Raw genomic sequence first — 25,422 nt, 5'->3', positions numbered from 1 at the left:
TCATTAAAGTAAAAATAGTTAAAATTACTTAGAAATCATATAAATACAAATATGACAACAACAAAAATTCTTCCATTATAAATGCTCTAAAGATAATCATAGAATTGTACTCAAATTACTAAATCGTAAAAATATTAAAAAATAAGAGATAATATTTGGATGTTATTTTTATTGATTGTTTTGTATTGTGTCTATAACATTGTTATTGTAAAGTTGCCACACGTCATCCACTGATGTTGTTGTAGTGCTGTAAAACACATTACATTACAGTTATATATAATATTCATATAGATACGATTGTCATCTCAAGGATTCAATAGATATTAAGAAAGACCATTGTAAAGGGGTTATGGACACCCCAACTAACTTACAAAATTAAAAATTTATGAAACTTCTATAGCTAGATTTCGTTTTTAATTAAACAAACAAATAATGCATTTAAAGACCAAAATATCAAAACTCCAAATAAACTATATTAATAAGTGTTGCTTATTAAAATTTTAAAATATTAATAACTTCATTCTCTTCAAAATTTGCTATGGCCACATTTTTTTCTTTAATAAATTTAAGATTGACTCTTAGCCCCATGAGTAAGCCATATTTTAACCCTATATATAGAGCCTAAATTATTTATCAAGCATTGCATTGTCATTCTCCAAGAAGTAAAATGGCTTACTCAAATTCTTATATGCTTTTTCTTCTTGGTGTTTCTGTTATTCTCTCTTCTCAAGTTTTAGCTTATAATGGACCCTCTGAGTCATCTCTTAATTATGGTGAGTCATTTTAATCTAAAAGTTATCTTGTTATGAATAAATTATATTGAATGATTTTTTTTTGTTAATTTAGGTGAGGAACTGGATGAGCAAAAGGGCCTAGATTATGTGAATGCTCCAAAAATGTGTAAGGAGAAAATACCATATTTCCTCTTGATCTAAATATATCTTAATTTAAAATTTCAATCATAAATAATTATTCTAAGTTAGTTATGATTACTTAAATTTGAAATTATATAGCCATATATGAATAGCGAACAATATAATAAAAAAATCATTATATATACCAAGTTTATACTCAAATTCAATACATATATTATTTATGTTTTTCAATTATTTGTTGTTAATTTAGATGAAGAACTTGAAGCCAAAAAGGACATGGACTACGTGAAGGCTCCAAAAATTGGTAATTATGTGATGCTCAAAATTTTCTACTAATGATCAAATTTATAATTATTTAAATATATTTAAATTGTTAATATTTATAAATCAATAATTTTAAAAAATAAATTGTTAACTTTTTATACTATTTATCCAAATGCAGTATCCTCTGAAATGCCGCTTGAGGACTCTACTTATGGTAAGCTTTTAAATGGTTTGATCTTAATAATAATATTTTTAAGTTACTTATGATTATTTAGACTTTAAATTATATGGCAGTTTAAATAAAGAGTATTTTTTTAAAGAAACGTTATTTTTAAAGCAAAAGTACTCGTTTTAAAATTTTTAAATAATATTTAAGTAAATAATTTTTTTTATCTTTTAATTTTAATTTGACAATGACTATTTATACTCAAATTAAATACATTTTTTATTTGAATTTTATAAATAAAAAGTATCTAAAAGTACCACAAATATACAGAGCGAATTAAAGTAGGCATCAAATATATCAAATCGAATATAAAAAACAACAAAATAAGAACGACAAGAGGTGGAGTAAAAAGGTAATTAAGTCCCTAGATAGGGAGATATATAATCACTATCCAAAATTGAGAGAAAGCTAAAACAATAAGAGGTATGCTATGTATACACCAAATTCAATTATACCATATATATACACCTAGTTTTTTTCAACCCCATTTTATTGTGACACAGAAACCAATGTAGGAGATCAATTATTAAACAATAAGAAAAACAAGTCTAACCGTATGTATATACTATCAAAAATGCTATTCTTACACCAATTCTTACACCTACACCGTATGTACGGACGACACTGTTCATGTACGGACGACACTGTTCATGTACGGACGGATACTATTCATGTACGGACGAATATTATTCATGTACGGACATTTATTTTTAATATCTGGAAGTGCATTAACCAACTTCATTACTGCATTAACCAAATTTTTACACTGCATTAACCAAGTTTGATGACTGCTAAAAATTAATTTTAATACCTGAATGTGCATTAACCAACTTTATTACTGCATTAACCAAGTTTTTACACAGCATTAACCAAGTTTGGTGACTGCTAAAAATTATTTTTAATACTTGTATGTTACATTAACCAACTTCAGTACTGCATTAACCAAGTTTTTACACTGCATTAACCAAATACGGTGAACAGTGTTTGGTGTAAGTATTTGGTGTAATAAATGGTGTAAGAATAGCAATACTCATATACTATATACGGTGTAGTGTCACTTTTTTATGTAACTCTAACATTTCTCAAACAATAAACACCTCACCACAGAAATAACACCAACACCACACCAAAAAGTAAGAGGCTAAAACATAGCCAAAAAAACAAGTTCTCCAAAGAAACCACAAAAAATATACCACCACAAGGTCAAAAACTATCAATTTTTTATTCACTCAAATAAATAATAGGGTTGTCAAGCCACAAGATCTACCCATATATCATTTCTAAAATAGAAAAACATTTATCTTTCTCATAATTCACACCAGTGAACAACCTGCGAAAACAAAATCATTTTGAAATTTTTATAACACTATCTAATTATCTAATGCCAGATTATAGAAAGATCATTCATAATCTTATACACACCTCTTAATGGTCTAAACACTTGAAAATGAGTCGCATGATATCTAGGAAGAATTAAGCACTTCACCAACTACTTAAAAATCATATATCACACAGACACAACAAACTCACTTATTACAAACAAATGAGAAATCGACTCGACAAACTCTTACATATAAGATACCTTCAGGATCCAGAACATCATCCACTTATGCATGTTCTCTCTAGTAGAAACCTTATCTTAAAGAAATTTTTAGGAGAACACAACCATTTTGTGCCTAACTACCCCCATATTAAGGGGAGAGCCGACCCCAAAGGATTGAATGACGATTCACTAAAAAGTTGCGCTTTACGAGAGCTAAATAATATTAAAAAACAACATTAAAATGACACCATTGCCACCTATCTGAAACATGGGAAAAGATCACATCCCTAATAATTAATAGAAGATTCACAAAGATTTCTGGATGGTAAACAAAAATAGAACTCTTTCACTTTAAATTTCAAGTTAAAATCTCATTCTCAAACACCTTAACCTAACTAACCAATAATCTAACCCTACAAATCAGAGATACTAAAGAGTCTAACAAATCTAACTCAGAGGAATGACCTCTGCCCAAGGATCATTCTAGAATAGGTAAGAAAGTCAAATTCCACTTTCTTACTAAGACTGGACATAAACCAATCAAAAGAATCATCTTCTTTAGAGTCAATTATGGGCATGTCTTTCCATCAAAAACACGCTGAATAAAAATCAGCAAAGTGACCCCATGAGAGGAAGGTAGCTAGAAGTACACCATATATGGTAGATAAGATATCACACTAGACTAGAAGCGTCTGAGATAATTTGCAATCTCAACTTGGTCAAAAGAGTCATATTGACGAGGTGGAAATCTCGGACAGACAGACCACCTCAAAATTTAAGCTTATAGACATTAGACCACTTAACCCAACAGATCTTAGAATTGTCTTGGCCCCACTATAGATAAATCTTCTTTGAATCTATCTTCTTTCAAACCTTAACGGATATTTTCAAGAAAGAGAAGAAGAAAATAGGGTTTGAAATGATACCTGATGTATAAAATAACACACGCTCCCGCAAACGCAAATTGGCATATCTATGTCTTCACGAGCTCAACCGTCTAGCAAGCATACAAACTAAAGGTTTCTATGAAGATTCAACAGAATGGTTGGCCTCTACCAATAGTTTAAAATACTTGAAAAATAAAATCTCTCTTTTATCGTTGAAAGAGTTACTAACTTGTGTCAATGCGGTCGAGGAACTTAATAATCAAAAGGGCGTAGATTACAAGATGGCTCCAAAAACTGGTAATGAGTAAATAATTTTTCATGGTGTTAAATAATGGAGATACATAACATTTAACCATCAATTTTTTTTTTATTGAATTATACTCTTAAAGTTAGTAAATTATGAAAGTACTATGTTAGTAATATAAGTGAGTATAATTATTCTTTTTTAGAAATGATATTAATTTCTTTTTTACTTTACATTTAAAAATAAATTATCACTTTTGTAGAGTTGGATCTTAGCATATTTATTCATTTAGTTAAAAATCTTACAAATTTTACTTAATAGAGATTCTAATCTTACAAATTATAAAAATTTACTCCAAAATAGAAGATATTATGTCGAATATATATATATTTAATAAAATAAAAGAGTAATTTTGACATCTAATAATTTATATATTAACTATTGAAAATTTTATAAAATCAAACAAAAGCTTGCATATTTTTCCTAAAATAATACTCTATAAAAATATTTTTATAAAAACAAATTTGAAATAGCTTCTTACTTTTGCAATTTTTTGAAGTATTATTATTAAAAAAAAAAAAATCCTTTTATAAAAAGTTGTAACAAAAAGTCCAATACTATTGTGGCCAAAGATTTTATACTAAATATAAAATGATAAACATATATACTATTTATTAGTAATTAATTTATTTCTTTGTTCCAAATGCAGTTGCTTATGAAATGCCTCTTGAGCACACTTCTTCTTCTGACATTAATGGTGGGTTATTCACACATACAGTTTTTTAAGTCATGCAAATTCAAGAATTTTTGTGTTATATTTAGCTTTGTTTTTTAAAAAAAGAATTGAATTTTTGTTAACTATTTGTTGTAAATTCAGATGGGGGCTTGGATTACATCAAGGTACCACGAAATGGTAAGCAGGATAGCAAAATAGATTTTTTTTTAACAAATATTAGTAAAACGAAATATTTATATATAATGAATTTTCTTTTTTGTTATATATTAAACTTTATACTAATATTTTTAAATAATTAAAAAATAAAATATACAACAAATGTTAGTAAAAAGTTTATATGTGATTAAATTTTAATTTTCATTTGTTATATTGTTTATGATTTGTTATATTGTTTATGAGGTGCTTTTGGATCTTCACCTTTATTTATCATCTATTTTAGCTGATTCACATCTCTTTATTTTAAATTGAAATAATTTTGGTCATTCTAATATTTTTGTGCTTAAAATTTATGATATTTATGTTTTTAAATCACATGCCATAGGTAAAAGGTTATAAATTATCGTATAAATTATTTTTGAAATTTTATTGATAAAAAGTATGTTAAAAAATGAATATCTCATCAATTTTCAATAAAATAAAATCAAAATTGTTTGAATTTGAAATAATTATTCTAATTCCGTGAATTTAATAAAATATGAAAATCAATACTATGGTTTAATATTTTTTTATTTTATCTTTATTATCTTGTTGGGTCTGGTCTTACTTACAATTTCGTAAAAGAATTATAGTATAATTTTTATCTTTTCAAAAGAAAAGTAATAAGTTTAACTTAGATAAACTTTTGGTGTAAATCTATTTCAAATTTTAATCATAAATGATCTTATGTTTTTATATACAGTAATATATTTAAGTTAGTTATGATTACTTAAATTCAAAAGAAAATAATTATTTGTTGTTAATTCAGATGAAATGATTGAAGAACATAATGAAGACGTGGATTATGTGAAGGCTCCAAAATCTGGTAAGGAAGATAGTACAATCATTTTTTTTAATATTATTTTTTAAATTAAAATTATTAATTTATAAATATTAATAATTTATTTATGTTAATATAAAAATGAAAATAAATAATAGGGTTTTTCTAACCTATGCAACATTGCATAGGATAAGGGCAATTAATAAACTATTTCTTTCCATATAAATTATCATATTAATTATCTTTCTGTTGAAAAATAATCTTTTATATTTTCTCTTTCCTACCCAATTAATGGATGAACATAAATAAATATAAATATGGTAATTTATATTTAAAAAGTGGTGTATTATGCAAGGTTGCATAGGTTAGAAAAACCCTAAATAATATCATCATCAAGAATTGAATCTTATATCAGTGATTTTCACTGATTTAATATTAGTTGAGTTGTTTTATTGAGCCATCAAATTATTATATTGATTTTGACTCTTAAAGTAATTGAGTAGTTACTAATTACCTATATATTATAATTTTTTTATCTCACCTATATACTATAATTAGTAATACTGATCATAGATTTGTTAATGAATTATATTCATATTAGCATTTGAATTGAAAATTTAATTGAGGCTGTGGCCAAATATTCTTACATATGAAAAAAATTGTAATTCTTTTTCTATATGTAAGCTGCATATTTATGATATTTTCAAAAAATATATATTACTTTTTAAAAAATTACTAATTTATAAATATCATCTACGTATTTATATAAATATAAATAAATAATGTGAGCTTTTTAATTTAATACTATTTATTAATTTCCTTGATCCAAATGCAGTTGCTTATGAAATGCCTCTTCAGCACACTAGTTATTCTGATATTAATGGTGAGTCATTCTGATTTATTTTTTTAAGTCATAGTAATGCTAGAATATTTCTAAGTTGGTTATTATGATTACTTATACTTTAAATCATATTACCATTTATGAATGCTTGAGAATATTAAAAAAAATATATTGACTCTGTTTATATTCAAATTAAATACATATATTATTTTCTTTTTCAATTATTTGATATCAATTTTTAAAAAAATTGAATTTCTAAATTGCGCTCTTTAAAATGTAAACAAAATCTATTTTTATCATTTCACTACTACCATAAAAATTATTTTTAATATGTTCCATTTTTAACATGGCAAATTTTTCCATCCTACCTACCTATTAATTAGTTTGATATATTCTGTTACTTCTCACAATACTTGTTAACTAATATATTATTTGCTTTATTTTTTTATATTTTTATACGTTTAAATTTATTTTCCAATTTTTATTATATTTCTCCATTTCAAACTTTCAATCTTATTCACATTCTTACTTATGCTTGTTGTTACTTCAGATGAAAAATTTGATGACCAAAAGGTTTTGGATTTTGTAAAATCTCCAAAAACTGGTGAGTGTAATTTTGATTTTGCCATGAATTAACTTGAATTTGCATAAAACTAATGATTTTGCCAACTAAATAACAACATCCTTGATGTTATTATTCTTGTATAATATATTTATGATTAAATCGAAATTACATTTAAATAACATTCAAACTAAAATCATAGATTAAAGTAATATTCAAACTAATTTAAATATTTAATTTTTTAAAATTATATTTAAACACATTTAAATACTAAACTTTTTAAACAATATTCAACTTTATATAGTTTTTAATGTTTTAAAATTATTTGTGATTTTAATTTGTATGAATTTTTATTTGAACATTTCTTCTTGAAATGTCCCAAAAGTCAATAGTATTTTAAAAAAATAAATATTTAAATTCGTTTGAATATTATTTTTTAAGAAATAAATATTTAAGGCTCTGATGGATAAAGTTAGTGGTTGGTGAAAAGCTAACTAATAGCGTATAGCTTATGACTGATGGCTGATAACTTATATTGTAGCTTATAGCTTATAGATGGGTGATAACTGATAGGTGATAAGCTAATTAAAGTGTCTGATAAAATTAGCGGTTTAAGTAGCTCTTATTGTAAAATAACATAAAAAGATATTTCTTAATTAATAATTAAATGTATATTTAAAATAATTAAAATTTATAAAGGTAATAATAGAAGAAAAATGATACGCTATAAGCTATAAGTTAAAACGCTATTAAAAATAGCATCTGGAAAATAAGCTATAAATTAATAAAATAAACTATAAGCTTGTGATGAAAATACTGTTATCAAACAAGTCTTTTATCATCATACGAGCTTATAAGCTATAAGCTCAAAATATAATTTGTCAAACACAGCCTAAATATATTTGAATATGATTTTAATATTTTTGAATTTTAAATAACTTTTAAATAACATAAATTATTTAAAAAAAACATAAATTTCACATTGATTAAAAATAAGGTTCACAAATAATTTATATAGAGTTACATATATTACCTTATGAATTAATTTTGCATGGATGAATTAGATCAAACTCAAATTCAAATTCGAATATGATATCAAAAATTCATCTATTCATACCACTCATTATTTATATTCAAGTATCAAATCTAATATTATTTAGGGTGAGAGTATATAGGCAAAAACTCAATTACATAACAATATAAAATAGAGTATACATAATATACATAACATTTATATGCAAATAATCTCTCGCTCTTTCTTACAAATAAATTTTATTAAAATGAATTAGATTAAATTTATTTTTTAATAACGGCAAACCAGTTTAGTATATAAATTAAAGTTATTATTATTATTATTATTATTATTATTATTATTATTATTATTAATATATATATATATATATATATATATATATATATATATATATATATATATATATATATATATATATATATATATATATATATATATATATATATATATATAATATTTCTCAAATTAAAAAATAAATCTATATGCTATTTACTAATACATTTGATTTAAATACAGCTGTTTATGAAATGCCGCCTAAAACTCCCGCTTCCCTCAAAATTAATGGTGAGTTATTTGAAAAAATAAAATAAAATGACTTATAATAAAAAGAGAATAAAGTATATTATTATTTTTTATCTAAAACATTAAAAATTATAATATCAACAATGTTTATTAAATGTGCATATTTTTTATTTATTTTCAAATATTTGTAGCTAATTTAGACGAGACATTGAATGACCAAAAGGGCATGAATTCTATGAAGGCTAAAGAAATTGGTAAGAAGAATGATATCATAATTTTATACACTTTTATTCATTTAAATTTTATTGTAATTTTTATTCTTATTCACTTTTACCTTATATCTTCTGTTAATTAAGATGAGAAACATGATGATCAAAAGGGTATGGATTCTATGAAGGCTTCAAAAATTGGTAAGAGTGATGATACCATAATTTTATACATTTTTTAATTTATTTAAATTTTAATGTATATTTTTTATTTAATATACTTTTTTCTCGTATCTTTTTATTCGTTGGTAATTAAGACGGGGAACTTGATGACCAAAAGAGCATGGATTTTACAAAGACTCCAAAAATTGGTAAGAAAGATGATACTATAATTTTATATATTTTTTATCTAATTAAATGTTATTATAATTTTTTTTTTAATTTTTATTTATATTCACTTTTCTCTTTTCTCTTCATATTCGTTGTTAAATTAAGATGAAAAATTTGATGAACAAATGAGCATGGATTCCAAGAAGGCTTCAAATATTGGTAAGAATGATGATACCACGATTTTAAACACTTTTTTATTTACTTAAATTAAATTATAAACTTTTTATTTTCAATTTTTTTATTCTTATTCACTTTTCTCTTATTCGTTGTTAATTAAGACGAGAAACTTGATGACCAAAATGATATGGATTTCATGAAGGCTCCAAAAATTGGTAAGAAGGAAGATACCATAATTTCATATAGTTTTTATCAATTTAAGTGTTATTATATATTTTTTGTTTTTTTTATTCTTATTCGCTTTTCTCTTATATCTTCGTATTCATTGTTAATTAAGATGAGAAACTTGATGACCAAAAGGGTGTGAATTCCATATATGCTGCAAAAATTGGTAAGAATGGTGATACCATAATTTTATATATTTTTTTATTTATTTAAATTTTACTATATGTTTTTTATTCAATATTTTATTCTCATTCCCTTTTATTTTGTATTTTCTTATTCGTTGTTGATTAAGACGAGAAACTTGATGACCAAAAGAGCACATATTCTATGATGACTCCCAAAAATGGTAAGGATGATACCATAATTTTATATATTTTTCATCTATTTAAATATTATTATATATTTTTATTTGTATTCACTTTTTTCTTGTATCTTCTTATTCGTTGTTAATTAAGATGAAAATTTTGATGAACAAATGAGCATGGATTCCATGAAGGCTCCAAAAATTGGTAAGAATGATGATATCATAATTTTATACACTTTTTTATTTACTTAAATTATATTATATATTTTTTATTTTTTATTTTTATTCTTATTCACTTTTCTCTTATTCGTTGTTAATTAAGATGGGAAATTTGATGACCAAAAGGACGTGGATTCCATTAAGACTTCAAAAATTGGTAAGAATGAAGATATCATAATTTTATACACTTTTTATTTATTTTAACTTTTTATATATTTTTTCATTCAATTATTTATTTTTATTCACTTTTCCCTAATATCTTCTTATTCTCTATTAATTAAGACGAAAAACTTGATCATCAAAAAGAAATGGATTCCACGAAGACTTCAAAAATTGGTTAGAAGAATGTTACCATAAATTTTTACAAGTTTTTATTTATTTATATTGTATTATATTTTTTTATTCCAATTCCAATTTTTTATTTTCATTTACTTTTTCTCTTATATCTTCTTATTTGCTATTAATTAATACGATAAATTTAATGATAAAATGATGTAGATTATTTGAAAACTTCAAAAATTAATAAGGAAAATGATATCATTATTTTATACACTTTATTTATTTAAATTTTATCATATTTATTTATTTTAATTTTTTTCTCATTCACTTTTTCTTGTATCTTCTTATCTGTTGTTAATTAAGACGAGAAAATTGATGACCAAAAGGACGTGGATTCACAAAAAGCTTCAAAAATTGGTAAGACAGATAATACCATAATTTTATTCATTTTTTATTTATTTAAATTTGTTTATTTTTAATTTTTTATCCTCCTTTACTTTTCTCTTGTAACTTCTTATTTATTACTATCATTCTTCGATCCCTTTTATAAGAAATAATTTATTTTTTCGATTCGTTGAATAATCAATGTATCTATGTCTACAAATATATTGATTATTCAATAAACTTAAAAAGTGACTTATCTCTTATAAAAAAGAGCAGACGTGGTATTATTTAAGACAAAAAATTTGATTATCGAAAAGATATAGATTCTTTGAAAACTTTAAAAATTGATAAGAAAGATATACCATAATTTCACACATCTCTTATCAATTTATTTTACACATCTCTTATCAATTTAACACCGTTTATAAATATGTTAAATATTCTATTTAATTTTGTAATAGACACCTAAAGTTTTATTATTTATTTGTTGTTAATTTAGATGAGACATTGAATGGCCAAAAGGGTGTTGATTGGATAAGTTTCCATGCAAAATATCCTTGGATAAAAAAGGATAGTCTTACAACTGGGAGCCGAAAATTACTACTAAATCATATTGGTAAGAAATTAAATTAATTGGTTAATTATACCAGATTATATTTTCCATCAATATTAAATTAAATTAAGTATGACTTATCTTCAAATTTTATTAATTATTGCAGCCAATGATCAGAGTGCATAGAGGTGTTAGCATGATGAAGAGTAATGATGAAACCTAAAAATCACTACTGAAGTTTAGTGATGAGAAAATAAAGTTGTTTTAAGTTGAGTAGACCTTATGCAAATTAAACAAAAGTTATAATTAAGTTATATTTGTAATAATAATTATGTTGTGGACTCGTTTGTTTATTAAGTTTATTATGCGTATTTGTTGAAATTGGATTTCTGCAAAATATAGAAATTTATGTGATTAGTTAAATCATTATACGCGTCTATATAAGATTTTGTTTTATGAGGCCAAGTTGTAACAAGTTAACAAACTAAGGGGAGTGTTTTGTAATAGTGGTGTTTCTATGGGTTTTCTTAAAAACAAAATTAAATTTTAAAAAGGGTTAATAGTCTTAAGGTGAGGTTTAGCATGTTTTTAGAGGTTTTGTATAAAAAATAAGAGTATGTAGTTCTGTAGATCGCTGATGGTTGGATAAAAGAAGTGGTTGAAAATCGTTAAGGTTGTTAATTATTTTACTGAACTTTTTCGGAAAGCATCCTCATTTAAGTGCAGTTGTTTTTTCGGTCACTTTTACTAGAGGATAATGTTTTCTTTTCTTCTTGGTTTTTTCTCACTAAAATTAATCAAACGGTCTTTCGGTGTGAAGGTGATAAGAGTCCTGATGTTGATGGTTTCAGTTTCTCTTGTTTTAAAATAATTTGACATTTCCTTAGGGATGATTTATAATTGGTCGGTTCCATTGCTTAACATTTCTTTCCATAGTTACTCCTCCTTCTTCGTTACCTTGATTCCAAATGTTGAGTCCCTTTCCCACCTAAGTGACTTTCGTCATATCTCAATGGTGGGATCCTTTTACAAGCATGTCGGAAAAGTTTTGGCGGCCACACAAACTAAGGTTATGGACTATCTTCTTTCCTCTAATCAGTTGGTGTTTCTTAAAGGGAGGTTGTTGGTTGATGTGGTGGTGGTTGTGAATGAGTTGGTTGATTTGGAAAAAAAACTAGCAAGGTTTGTCTTATTTTTAATATGGATTTGGAAAATGCCTATGATACAATAAGTTGGAATTTTATGAATTATATGTTTATCAGGTTTGAGTGCAATAATAAGAGGTGGTCTTGGATTCGTGCATGTTTTTTCTAGAGATCTTGTTTTGTTGATGAATGGTTGTTTGAACCAAGAGATTGAACTTCAAAGAGGATTGAAACCAGTCGATCTTTTAAATTCATTTTGCTTTCTTGTGATGGAAAGGCTTATGGGTTGTTAAGTAGGGGTGAAACTGAACGTGTTTCTATCTTTGGAGATGGATCCCTTAAATTGGTGATCTTCCATCTTCAGTATGCATATGACACTTTTATCATGGTTAATGCTTAAATTGAGAATCGTTGGTTGATAAAAGCTATTATCTGCGGGTTTGAGCTTTCCATGGGGCTCTGTGTCAATTTTTAGAAGAGCGGCCTTATTGGTGTTAATGTGGGTCAAACTTTTATGGACCTAGTTGATGATTTTCTCCATTGCAATCAAGAGACCCTTCAAATATTTTGGTCTTCTAGAGGGTGGTAATCCCCGTATTGAGACCATTTGTGTGGCTTTATGTACTTTACAAGCATCATAATATGTTTTGATGATGACAAAAGAATAAAAAGTAACTATGAGCATCATCAAGGAACCAAAAGATTGAAGTAAATCAAAAATCGAAGCTAAAAGATTGGATGTTTGGCGCAAAGAAAGTTAAATGCTAAGATCAACATCAAGGAATTAAAGTCTTGTGAAAGCTCGCATGACCATGTGGCTTAGAGTAATTTTATATGTTTAGGACCAATAAAGTGTAATTAAGTGTGAGTAACTCTCAATGGACTAAAGTAACGCACACACACACAAAATAATTTTACAAACTTCATCTATTTCAAAACTTTCTTCAAAATCATTTCTAGTCATTTTTTATTGATTAGGAAACGTTTTTCCCGTTGGGGAAGAATATTGTAGTTGAATAGTCTATAAGGGGTGGGTTGAATAGTTCGTTTCCAAAAAAAACCAATTTTTGAAAAGGTTTGCTTTTGAAAATCAGAGTTTAATAAAATTGTTTGACGTAGCAGAAAAAGTATATTAGATGTTATTGGAATGATTACAAATAGTGGCACGATAATTATAGAATATATAATGTGAACACGAGAGACTCTCTAAACAATCGGGTAATAATTAATCTAAATTCAAACGTATATAGGAAATGTATTTAAAACTTATTTAGTTGATAAGGATTCTACAATCATAGTTTTCAGGTTTAATCATCAAGAAGATCTTTCAGAGGCTTAGACTAACTCACGCCTAGTTTTACACACGAAATTGCTACGAAAGCAGTGAATCCTATCCGCATACAATTTCTAGAAAACAGTAAAGGCTAAGCCGAAAAAATCTATGTAAGAAGTAAAAGAGATAAGGATGAATATAGTGTACACAAAACTTATAAGTGTTTGGCTCATTCTTCCTTGCTTGAGCTTTATACACTTTTCAATGGTTTCACCATTAAAAATTCATTAGGATCTTTCACTAATTTTAAAAGTTAATACAAGGGTTTTTTTTTGTACAATTGATAATAAAAAATGTTGAACACTATAAGCCAACAAAATTCTTTAGCCCAACACAGGTTGGAATTGATTTTCCTTTTATTGTAGCAAAATACTGAAACTACCAATCTTTCAAGATGTTCACTAGATTTTGATCTAAATGCCTTTCTAGACCCAAATATCCTACTCCAAGCTTCTGTTGTGCATCTGAATTTACAAAGTCCTATTGGTTCCTTGTCTGAGCCTTTTTTTTCTACCTACGGGAGTCTGGAAAATCCAACTTCATGTCGCAACAAAATTTACACATTTCTACCAAAGTCTTCAATGGAGTATAGAGAATACTTTTTCTTTTTGATGGAATTTAATCTCCAAATACCATAATCACAAAGTGGTTCTTTATCCTAATACTCACAGAAAAACTTCAATATTAACTTCCCTAATGTACCTTGAATCAACCACTCACACTCAATCTTTAGAATTGAGTACCACAACAATGGTTTCTTGGGTTAATATTGAAGATGATGATGATGATGATTATCTAGAGAATCTCACAAGAACAATGGTATAGGAAGTTTTTCACAAGGTTGAAACAAGGATAATAAGTGTTTGTGAAAGCAAGAACACTCAAGGTTATGGATTTTTTATCTCACTTGTTCATGAAAATTTCTGCCAACAAGTTTTTATGAATGTGTAAGAATTTTTGTATTATTGGCAAAAATGACAAAAAAAAAGACGTATATAGGTTCTAGAGGAAAAGCACAAAAGGTGAGAAAAGTAAACACATAGTTGGATCAACTCATACAGTTATGATTTGAACATAGGAAAGAATGACTTGAATTATTAATTCATATAGTTATAATTATTTTACTTAACTTTTTTTGAAAGCATCCTCATTTAGGTGCAGTTGTTTTCCGGTCACTTTCACTAGAGGATAATGTTTTCTTTTCTTCTTGGTTTGTCCTCACTAAAATTAATCAAACGGTCTTTCGGTGTGAAGGTGATAAAAGTCTTGATCTTGATGGTTTCAGTTTCTCTTGTTTTAAAATAATTTGGCATTTCCTTAGGGATGATTTAAATTTGGTCAGGTTCCATTGCTTGACATTTCTTTCCATAGTTACTCCTCCTTCTTCATTACCTTGATTCCAAATGTTGAGTCCGTATCCCACTTGAGTGAATTTCGCCATATCTCTCGGGTGGGATCCCTTTACAATCATGTCGGAAAATTTTTTTCGGCCACACAAACTAAGGTTATGCACTGTCTTATTTCCTCTAATAAGTTAGTGATTCTTAAAGGGGGGGTTGTTGGTTGATCTGGTGGTTGTTGTGAATGAGTTGTTGAATGGAAAAAAAACTAGCAAATTTTGTCTTATTTTTAAGATGGATTTGGAAAAGGTCTATGATACAATAAGTTGGAATTTTAAGAATTATATGTTTATCAGGTTTGAGTTCAATGATAAGAGGTTGTCTTGGATTCGTGCATGTTTTTTCTAGAGATCTTGTTTTGTTGATGAATGGTTGTCTGAACCAAGAGATCGGACTGCAAAGAGGATTGAAACCAGAGGATCTTTTAGATTCGTTTTGCTTTCTAGTTGCGATGGAAAGGCTTATGGGTTGTTTAGTAAGGGTGAAACTGAACGTGTTTCTATCTTTGGAGATGGATCCTTTTATTTGGTGATCTCTCATCTTCAGTATGCATATGACACTTTTATCTTGGTTAATGCTTAAAGTGAGAATCGTTGGTTAATAAAAGCTATCATCTGCATGTTTGAGCTTTCCATGGGGCTCTGTGTCAATTTTGAGAAGAGTGGCCTTATTGGTGTTAATGTGGGTCAAACTTTTATGGACCTAGTTGATGATTTTCTCCATTGCAATCAAGAGACCCTTCACTTCAAATATTTTGGTCTTCTGGAGGGTGGTAATCCCCGTATTGAGACCATTTGTGTGGCTTTATGTGCTTTACAAGCACCATAATAGGTTTTGATGATGACAAAAGAATAAAAAGTAACCGTAAGCATCATCATGGAACAAAAAGATTGAAGTAAATCAAAAATCGAAGCTAAAAGATATTGATGTTTGGCGCAAGGCAAGTTAAATGCTAAGATCAACATCAAGGAATTAAAGTCTTGTGAAAGCTCACGTGATCATGTGGCTCAGAGTAATTTTATATGTTTAGGATCAATAAAGTGTAATTAAGTGTGAGTAACTCTCAATGGACGAAAGCAAAGCACGCACACACACAAAATAATTTTACAAACTTCATCTATTTCAAAACTTTCTTCAAAATCATTTCTAGTCATTTTTTATTGATTAGGAAACATTTTGCCTGTTGGGGGAGAATATTGTAGTTGAATAGTCTATAATAGGTGGGTTGAATAGTTCGTTTACAAAAAAACCATTTTTTGAAAAGGTTTGCGTTTTTGAAAATCAGAGTTTAATAAAGTTGTTTAACGCAACAGAAAAAGCATAATAGATGTTATTGAATTGATTTTCCTTTTATTGTAGAAAAATACTGAAACGACCAATATTTCAAGATGTTCACTTGATTTTGATCCAAATGCCTTTCTAGACCCAAATATCCTACGACAAACTTCTGTTGTGCATCTGAATTTACAAAGTCCCATTGGTTCCTTGTCGGGGCCTTTTTTTTTCTACCTACGGGATTCTGGAAACTCCAACTTCATGTCGCAACAAATTTTACACAGTTCTTCCAAAGTCTTCAATGGAGTATAGAGATCACTTTTTCTCTTTGATGGAATTTAATCTCCAGATACCATAATCACAAAGTGGTTCTTTATCCTGATAGTCACAGCAAAACTTCACAAAAAATATTAACTTCCTTAATGTACCTTGAATCAACCATTCACACTCAATCTTTTGAATTGAGTACCACAACAATGGTTTCTTGGGTTAATATTGAAGATGATGATGATGATGATGATTATGTAGAGAATCTCACGAGAACAATGGTATAGGAAGTTTTTCACAAGGTTGAAACAAGGATAATAAGTGTTTGTGAAAGGAAGAACACTCAAGGTTTTTCTCAAGATTTGTGAAATTATGGATTTTTTATCTCACTTGTTCATGAAAAACTCAGCCAACAAGTTTTTATGAATGTGTAAGAATTTTCGTATTATTGGCGAAAATGACAAAAAAAAAAGACGTATATAGGTTCTAGAGGAAAAGCACAAAAGGTGGGAAAAATGAACACAAAGTTGGATCAATTCATACAATTATGAATTGAGCAGAGGAAAGAATGACTTGAATTAAGGTGATAAAATCTAGAAATGATATACTTCTATTTGAGTCAAGCAAATACTTGATTTGAATCATGGTTGATTTTTATAAAAAAAATTGGTCATGGTTTGATTCAAAGAGAATTATGATTCGAGTCATGGCGTCTTCTAATTCGAGTCAGAGAATTCCTTGATTTGAAGCAGAAATACATAGCCAAATCCTGATTTCCAATTGTTTTTTATTCGAATCAAATATTTGCTTGTGATTCAGCATCAAAAAGACCTTGTTTTAAATTTTATAACTTGTGATTCAAGGCACACGTATGCTGACTTTGACTAAGATGTTAAAAATAAAAAAACATTGAAATGGATCAAATATATGTTATTGAATATGAGGATAGACACAAGGTACAATCTATAACAAATTATCAAAGTATAAATAAATTACAAATTGATAAATCAAATTACAATAAATCGATAATGATACATGCAAACATCAAAATACAGATGAAGAGAAACGAGGATAACCCTACTACCAACATCGCAATTTCACTAACCAATTAAAAAAATATTGTTCTTTGATCGATTAGAACTTGTACCTAATAGAATATAGAGTGATTTCTTAACTTAATCAATTAGGAACCCACTTAATAGTTAGGTTTAATCAATTAGTACCACTGGTTAATCAATTAAAGAGCGACCTCGGCCGATGGATTATTTCCTTTCTTTACCAAATTTTTTTCCCATATAAAGAGTCTTTCGTTCCATTTCTAACTACGAAAACCTGATGTAATACTCATTTTTCTTACTCACTTTCTTCATATAAATTATATTTATACACTTTTCATTATCTTAGTAATGAGACATCCAAAGGCTTAAAGTAAGATTTATGTAATTTAATGTTTAATCAGAAAGTGTTGTAATTGTAAACCAAGAGTTCAATTCTCTTTTGACATTGTAATTGATATAAGGTTGTAAGTTGAACCTGAGTAAAAGCTTGGTGAAAGGAGGTTGTGGAATGATCATGTCATAAAAAATTAATTTGATAGTGGAACTCGCAAAGAAAAACTATTAGGGACAAGAGTGGGCTGCGTGGTTTAAGGTGAAACCAGTATAAATCTTTGTGTGCTCTTTATAACTCTTCTCTTTTTCTTTTTCTATATTTTATCTTTTACGCTTAAATCCCTGCTTCATATTGTTTCCTAAAAATGGAAAAAATCTAAAATCAATAATTTTATAAAAAAAACAGTTTTCAAAAACCATATAGAAAAATTCACTCTCACTCTCTTGTGTTTGGAGTTACTTGGTCAACAAGTGACATAAGAGTCTAACTCATGTTATCAGACTAATCTTCTCAGGAGGTTGAGTAACTTCAAGAAATTCACTATACAAACCATCATCCTTTATTGGAGAGGGGTATGTTTATTGAAAAGAGGATATGAAAATATTTATAGAGGGGATTGTGATGTTTGGGTTGCTGTTAAAAAACAGTCTCTTTGTTCCCACACATCAAATTGATGGTATTATGGGGGGAAACCTAGAGAATTCCCGGTCAAATAGAATAAAGAAAAAGTGCAGTACAATTTGAAAACTACAACTATCACCAATATTGTTTTCAGAATGAATGAGTTCTTATGTATTTCACATTGTAATATTGTTAAAGAAATTTGGGACACCCTTCAAGTTACTCATGAAGGTACAAAAGGGTAAAATGAACATATTAAATCACGTGTATGAACTGTTTAGAATAAAACTTGAAGAAAAATTTAAGGAAATACAAAATGATATCTTCATATTGTTAATCATGGGTGAACATTTTCAAAATGGGGACTTAATTAACAAAGTCCTTAGATGTTTCAACCGCAATTGACAACCTAACGCCATTGTGATTTATGAATCAAAAGATTTATCTTCTATGGATTTGAATACTCTCTTTGGTGAATTGGAGGAACATGATATTAAGCTAAAATGTCTTGTTGAAAGTAAAGAAGGTGATAAGAAAAAGAAAAGTCTTGCACTAAAATTTATAGATGTCAAGTACATGGAGTCAGAAGATGAACATTGTCAAAGTGAAAGTGATAAAGACATTGGTCTATTATTTTGAAAATTTAAGAAATCCCTAAAGCACAAAAAACAACCTCTAAATTTTTAGAAGAAAAGTCACATAAAGCCATAACGTATGTATACTAATTAATTAGAACTTGTATCTAAGTGATTATGAAGTGATCTCATCACCTAATCAATAAAGAACCCTTTAAATAGATTAAGCTACGAACTGGGTGTTAGCCTGGAAATTCTAGTTGGAGTAAGTCAATAAATAATTCTAGAAAGTCAATAAATAATTCTAGAAAGTCAACAAATAAGACTAGATAATTATGTTGAAAGATGTTAAGTATTGAGGAATCTCGACTGAAGGGGGTTCAACGTATCAAACACGTCAACCCAAAAGCGTTCGACGAACCGTGGTAAGCCTGATTTGGAAGAATCTCAAGAACAGATCCATAAGATTAGGACCACTCTCTCCTCTAAACATGTCCAAAATCTCAAAAAAAGGATTTTGACATAATTGTCATATTTGGCAAGGTCACCAGTTGTCTAGGACTTAGAATTGAAGGATAGAAAAGCACTTAGAAAGGGGGGGTTTGAATAAGTGTAGCTTTAAAACTTGTAAGATAAAAACAGTTTGCACAATGATTTTTATCCTGGTTCGTTGTTAACTAAACTACTCCAGTCCACCCCCTTGGAGTGATTTACCTCACCTGAGGATTTAATCCACTAATCACACAAGATTACAATGGTTTTCCACTTAGACAACTTCTAAGTCTTCTAGAGTATACTGATCACAACCTGATCACTCTAGGAACAATCTGCTTAGATACCCTCTAAGACTTTCTAGAGTATTATGATCAACAACCTGATCACTCTAGTTCTTACAAATAAATGTAAACAACTTCTTTTAAGAGTTACAATGCTTCTTATAAAGCTATTATCACAACTGTGATTTTCTCTTAAGTTTAAGCTTAATCTCACTAAATATATTACAACAGCAATGTAGTGAGGTTGAAGATGAAGTTTGAGAGCTTTTTGAATTTGACAGCGTTTCTGTATATTTGCGCAAGTGTTGTATATCAGAATTCGTAACCTTGCTTCTCATCAGAACTTCAATATATAGGCGTTTGAGAAGATGACCGTTGGGAGCATTTAATGCTTTGCGTGATCCGTACAGCATTGCATTTAATGTTTCAACTACCTCGAGCCTTGTTTTCGCTGTGTCTACTGACGTTGCCTTTAATAGCTTTCAACGTTCCTTTTGTCAGTCAGCGTAGTCTGTCAGCTAGTACTTGCTTTTGATATGATGTTTGTGTAAACAACGTTTGAATATCATCAGAGTCAAACAGCTTGGTGCAGAGCATCTTCTTGTCTTCTGACCTTGAAGTGCTTCTAAGCGTGATACCATTAGAACATCAGTGCTTCTGCTTCTGATCTCAAGTCCTTCTGATGCTTCCATAGACCATGTTCTGATTCTGCTTGACCATATTCTGATGTCTTGCCAGACCATGTTCTGATGTTGCATGTTGAACCTTCTGAGTCAGTGCTTCTTGCGCTGATTTTGTGCATACTCTTTATATAATTCCTGAAATGGAAATTGCATAGTATTAGAGTACCACATTATCTCATACAAAATTCATATACATTGTTATCATCAAAACTAAGAATATTGATCAGAACAGATCTTGTTCTAACAAGAATTATTTTATATGTCCAAATATCAAGTAACCGAGGAAGTGTGTCAACAAATGCTACTGAAACTTAATCATATAAGCTTGAAGGTGGTTGGGAAGCTCAAAGAACGTTGGAATACGGTTATCATGACGTCTAGTTCCTTAGCAGTTATCAATCTAAAGGCGCAAGGAAGCAAGTCATAACGCGGATATTCAACTAGTGGGAATCGTGTTTGATCTTTTAGGGATTAACTACTATGAACGGTTATCTTTAGAAAAGTATAAATAACAGACTCATACATTGTATTCGAGGTCGCAAAAATTCATACATCTCTCTATAGAACTAGAGTACCTGAGCCAAAGACACTCGCAAACACCTCGTTGGTTTCTTTCCAAATTAGTTAGGTCTAATCAATTAGAGCTACGGGATAATCAATTGGAGATGGGCCTCGGCCTATGGATTATTTCTTTTATTGGCTAAATTTTGTCTCCTATATAAAGGAATCTTCGTGTTCACTTCTAATCATAAAAATGCGATGTTATACTCTTCTTTGTTACTCACTCTCTTTATAAGTTGTCTTTATACATTTTTTATTATCTTAGTGCTAAGAGAGCAGAAGTTTTAAAGTAAGAGTTGTATAATTTGAAGTTTGGTCAAATAGAATTGTATTTGTAAATCAAGAGTTCAATGTTTTTTGACATTGTAATTGATATAAAGGTTAAAAGCTTGGTGTAAGGAGATTTTAGGCTAATCATGTGATAAAAACGTAAGTTCGTAGTGGAACACTCAAGGAGAAACTCTTGGGGACTAGAGTAGATCGCGTGGTTTAAGGCAAAACCAGTATAACTCTCGGTGTGCTTTTTATAACTTGTCTCTTTCCTTATATTTTATCTTCCACGTGTAAATCTCAGCTTCATCCTTGTTTCTTAAAATGGATCTAACTAAAATCAATCTTTTTATAAAAAGCTTTCAAAAGCATATAATGCAACTCACCCCCCCCCCCTCTCTCTCTCTCTCTCTCGTGTTTGAAATAACTTGGTCAACAACTTGAGAGCCTAGTATTTTTCTAGGCACTTGCTCTCGTGGAGACATGAGTATGTTAATCTAAGGGAGAGTGATTTTTCTCAATTCAGTTTAATAATGTCCTATTTTTTTTCTTTTTAACCTTTATGTAAGTTCATGTTAAGGTTTTGAAGAGGACAATTAGGATTCAAAGAAGGTTCGTGTGGGATGGGTGAAAGGTGATTCTAATATTAAAGTGTATTGATGTTTGTAAACCTAAGCAGAGAGGTAGTTTGGGTGTTCATGATCTTTACTTCGTAAACTTAGCTCTTATCAAGGAATAGGGTTAGAGGCTGATCTTAGATGCCTTAGGACCCTCATGTTATGTCATATATGTTAGATATGGGAAACACGTTGTTTCTTTCTTCAAGGGATGTATATTTCTAGCTTATGTTCTGCTTCTACCTGATGAAAAAGGTATTTCTCTTCTAACATCTAAAGTCGATGATTTCTCTCATTGGTTTGCAGAAAGTCGATAATTCCTCTTTATGGGATGACCCTTGAGTGGGTGCAAATACCGCTTAGAATTAGATTCCCTTGACTCATTAGTATTTCTAGTTACCAAGATCGATGTGTGAAAGAGAATAGCTTGTAGGATAATGGAACCTTTGGTTTAAGATATGTATTGGGGGAGATCTCTTTTTGTTTGGGAACATGAGCTAATTGCTATTCTCCTTTTAATTATATAGGAAACGACATTTTCCCCGAAAAACAACCATTTGTGGCGGAGCATGACAAGGATGTCATTTACTTTGTAGTATCAATTTATTCCGCCCTCTAGGTTAATCTTGGCACTGGTTTGCCATTGGGGACTTAATTATGCTTCTTATCTAAGCTAGTCAAGGTCCTTCTAAAGTGATTATGTTGTTTTGACAACTCCTTATAAACAAAGAAATCTAATAGAAAAAACGTATTCATGCATAATATTTTAATTGACTCAATATGTGTTTTTTTGTGCTTTGTGTAGTGGACCATTAGAGTCGATTTTTTCATTTGTTGATGGTTTCCCTATTGCACTTGTCCATACTTAATATTCTTTTAGATTAGTTATAAGTGACTCATAGCCGAATAGCATAATAGCTTGAAATCAAGAGACTCATAGTTGAAAGGAAACAATTGAATACAAAGACCTTTCCAGTAATATAGGGCATGTTTGTTTTGGTTTTTTTAAAAAATGATTTTTATAGTGTTACAAAATTTTGTGAAAAAAAAATTTATAAATACATTTTTTATAAAAGCTTCAAATAAAAATTTTGTTTGAATAGTTATTCTTAAAATGTGATTTTAGGTATTTCATTTATTTATTGGAAAAAAATTAGATATCAAAATTTCAAAAAATCACTTAATTTTGAAGTTATTTCAAAAAGATTTTCATAAAAATCATTTTTGAAATCCCACTTTTTTAAAAAATTACGATTTTAACTAAATTTTTGTCTTCAATAATCTTTGTTTATGTTCTAAGATGTCAAAATTAATGTTTCATTTTAGAGAAAACGAATATAAAAAAATTTATAATATTTAAAAAAAGGGTTTTGAAGAATCTATTTTAAAAAAAAAAAAATCCATTTTTTTCAAGCTTAAACAAACAAACCCATAATGAGTTGAAAAACACAACTATATATAATTTGTATAAATAAGAGCCGAAAACAACATGCTCATGATCATAGCAAATCAATTTCAATCAATGAAACAAAACTATAATTCCAAATTTGCAAGTTTATAAAAACTAATGTCGACTACAAATCAAAATCTAATCAACTAAACAAATGTAATTGCACTAACTTATCTTTCACAAAATCCATAATAACTTCATACTCTTCAATACCCTTCCTATCAACACCATTCCTAAGCAACTGAGGAAAAAATAACCAATTCCCCGTAACAGCCAAAAACGCCACCGTAATCAAACCCGACACGGCACGGTGCAACCTCCACCCACGGCGGAGAACAATCTTCTTAACCGCAACCTCAACCGAAGTACAAACACCATGAAGCACGAAAAACCACGTGACTTCCCACGTGGGAGACACACGTGCAAGATAATAATAAATAACCTCGTGCATTAAACCCGACACAACAAAAGTTGCCAGCGTGGCAATCGAAGTTGCAAACTTTGTACCGACATAAGATGAAACGGCGTGGCGAACGGGATTGTATACGGTAGGGCGTAGCGTACGCGTTACCGTGAGGTTCCACCTACGCCCCCAGAAATCTTGAAGCGAGGTTGATAAGTAAGGTTCGTTGAATTGCGGTTCGATTTCGAACCCAAACACGGTTCGAACCGGTGCAGCAGAAAGTGCTAGGACCAGCTCTATACCGAGGTACATATGGATGCAGTAGAGGAATAAAATCAAATGAGGGTGCATGTGTTCTCTATATTCATAGCAACATATGAGTACTACCAATATAACTACTTTGAAAAAAACAAGGGGCAAATTCGGTTTTTTAGGTAACAAAGTTGTTTTTGGGTTTGTTGGGTTAGTTGGGTTAATGGGGAGTGATGCAATGGAAATGAAATGGAAGACTGTGTTTGGGAGAGGGAAAAGAGGAGGTTGGTTTAAGGAGAAAAGAATGAGTTTAAAAGTCGAAAGCCAAACAAGGAAGAAGATTGTGGGGCCACCAAGGTGGAAAGAAGAAAGGTTTAAAGGAAGGGTAATGAAGAGGTAGAGAATTGGGGAGATAGAGAGAAACCTTAAAAAGCCTTTTGGGATTTTGGAGGATATGTAATAACAATAACATAGACATATTGTAGATGTAAGCCATACCTTAATGAATTTCTTAATTTCATCTTCCATGTCTTGTTTTTAGGTTCTTGAAAGAATGTTATTATAGGTTTTGGTTATGTTTATGTGTGTGTGGTGTTTTAATAGGTTGTAAACAAATGGATGTAGGAAGAGAGTTACATTTTTTTTAGGTAATGTTGAATTGAATGTTTGTACTTTTGGGTGGCTGTCTTGTGAGGTCAGTACAGCTGTACTAGATCCAGTTTAACTAAGAGGCCACTAGTATTAGAAAAAATTGGGTGGAATTGAAAAAACAAATAATGTCACTTTCAAAAACAAACTAACAAAGTCAATTAATCTAGTTACAAGCCGAATAATTTGATATAGTGGCAAAATGTTGATATTTTTTTGGTTGGTTGAACAGTTGATATTTTAATCACCCATAATAAATTATGTATGCGTAATTAATATTAATTTTTAATTTATTTATTGAATTTTGATATTATTCAATTTACTTTAATTGATCTCTAAAAAAATGTCTTATTTTGCTACAAGTTGTA

The 25,422-nt window shown here is 28.8% G+C and overlaps 2 protein-coding genes across 4 annotated transcripts; one reads left to right on the top strand and one right to left on the bottom strand.

Annotated features, from left to right (window-relative positions):
* The first annotated feature begins 621 nt into the window (after nt 1-621).
* LOC131662351 (nodulin-25-like) lies at nt 622-11,767 on the top strand. Of its 3 annotated transcripts, XM_058932116.1 has the most exons (23): nt 622-773; nt 847-900; nt 1,126-1,179; nt 1,318-1,353; nt 4,749-4,796; nt 4,917-4,952; nt 5,740-5,796; nt 6,587-6,634; nt 7,143-7,196; nt 8,704-8,751; nt 8,901-8,963; nt 9,066-9,119; nt 9,233-9,286; nt 9,411-9,464; nt 9,584-9,637; nt 9,760-9,813; nt 9,940-9,993; nt 10,103-10,156; nt 10,274-10,327; nt 10,453-10,506; nt 10,813-10,866; nt 11,333-11,449; nt 11,553-11,767. In XM_058932116.1, exons 1-23 carry the CDS (start codon nt 668-670, stop codon nt 11,570-11,572), a joined length of 1,281 nt encoding a protein of 426 aa, XP_058788099.1. In that variant the 5' UTR covers nt 622-667; the 3' UTR covers nt 11,573-11,767. The 3 variants fall into 3 exon arrangements, with proteins under 3 accessions (XP_058788099.1, XP_058788100.1, XP_058788101.1); XM_058932117.1 differs by lacking the exon at nt 7,143-7,196; XM_058932118.1 differs by lacking the exon at nt 10,453-10,506.
* A 12,000-nt stretch (nt 11,768-23,767) lies between these two features.
* Nucleotides 23,768-25,109, bottom strand: LOC131656548 (probable long-chain-alcohol O-fatty-acyltransferase 5). Its single transcript, XM_058926243.1, has one exon. The coding sequence runs from the start codon at nt 24,932-24,934 to the stop codon at nt 23,894-23,896; it is 1,041 nt and encodes a 346-aa protein (XP_058782226.1). The 5' UTR covers nt 24,935-25,109; the 3' UTR covers nt 23,768-23,893.
* Between the last annotated feature and the right edge of the window lie 313 nt (nt 25,110-25,422).

This window comes from Vicia villosa, linkage group LG3 (genome assembly GCF_029867415.1).
Source record: "Vicia villosa cultivar HV-30 ecotype Madison, WI linkage group LG3, Vvil1.0, whole genome shotgun sequence".
In the NCBI taxonomy this organism is placed as follows: Eukaryota; Viridiplantae; Streptophyta; class Magnoliopsida; order Fabales; family Fabaceae; genus Vicia; species Vicia villosa.
Note: the sequence above shows the minus strand (reverse complement) of the source record. Positions and strands in the feature narration are given on the sequence as shown.

Excerpts from the sequence above, each read along its gene's own strand:
- LOC131656548 (XM_058926243.1), bottom strand. The coding sequence starts at position 24,934 with ATGGAAGATGAAATTAAGAAATTCATTAAGGTATGGCTTACATCTACA.
- LOC131662351 (XM_058932116.1), top strand. The coding sequence starts at position 668 with ATGGCTTACTCAAATTCTTATATGCTTTTTCTTCTTGGTGTTTCTGTT. Across the intron at positions 9,465-9,583 it reads CAAGAAGGCTTCAAATATTG|ACGAGAAACTTGATGACCAA; the intron begins GTAAGAATGATG and ends TTGTTAATTAAG. Across the intron at positions 10,328-10,452 it reads CATTAAGACTTCAAAAATTG|ACGAAAAACTTGATCATCAA; the intron begins GTAAGAATGAAG and ends CTATTAATTAAG.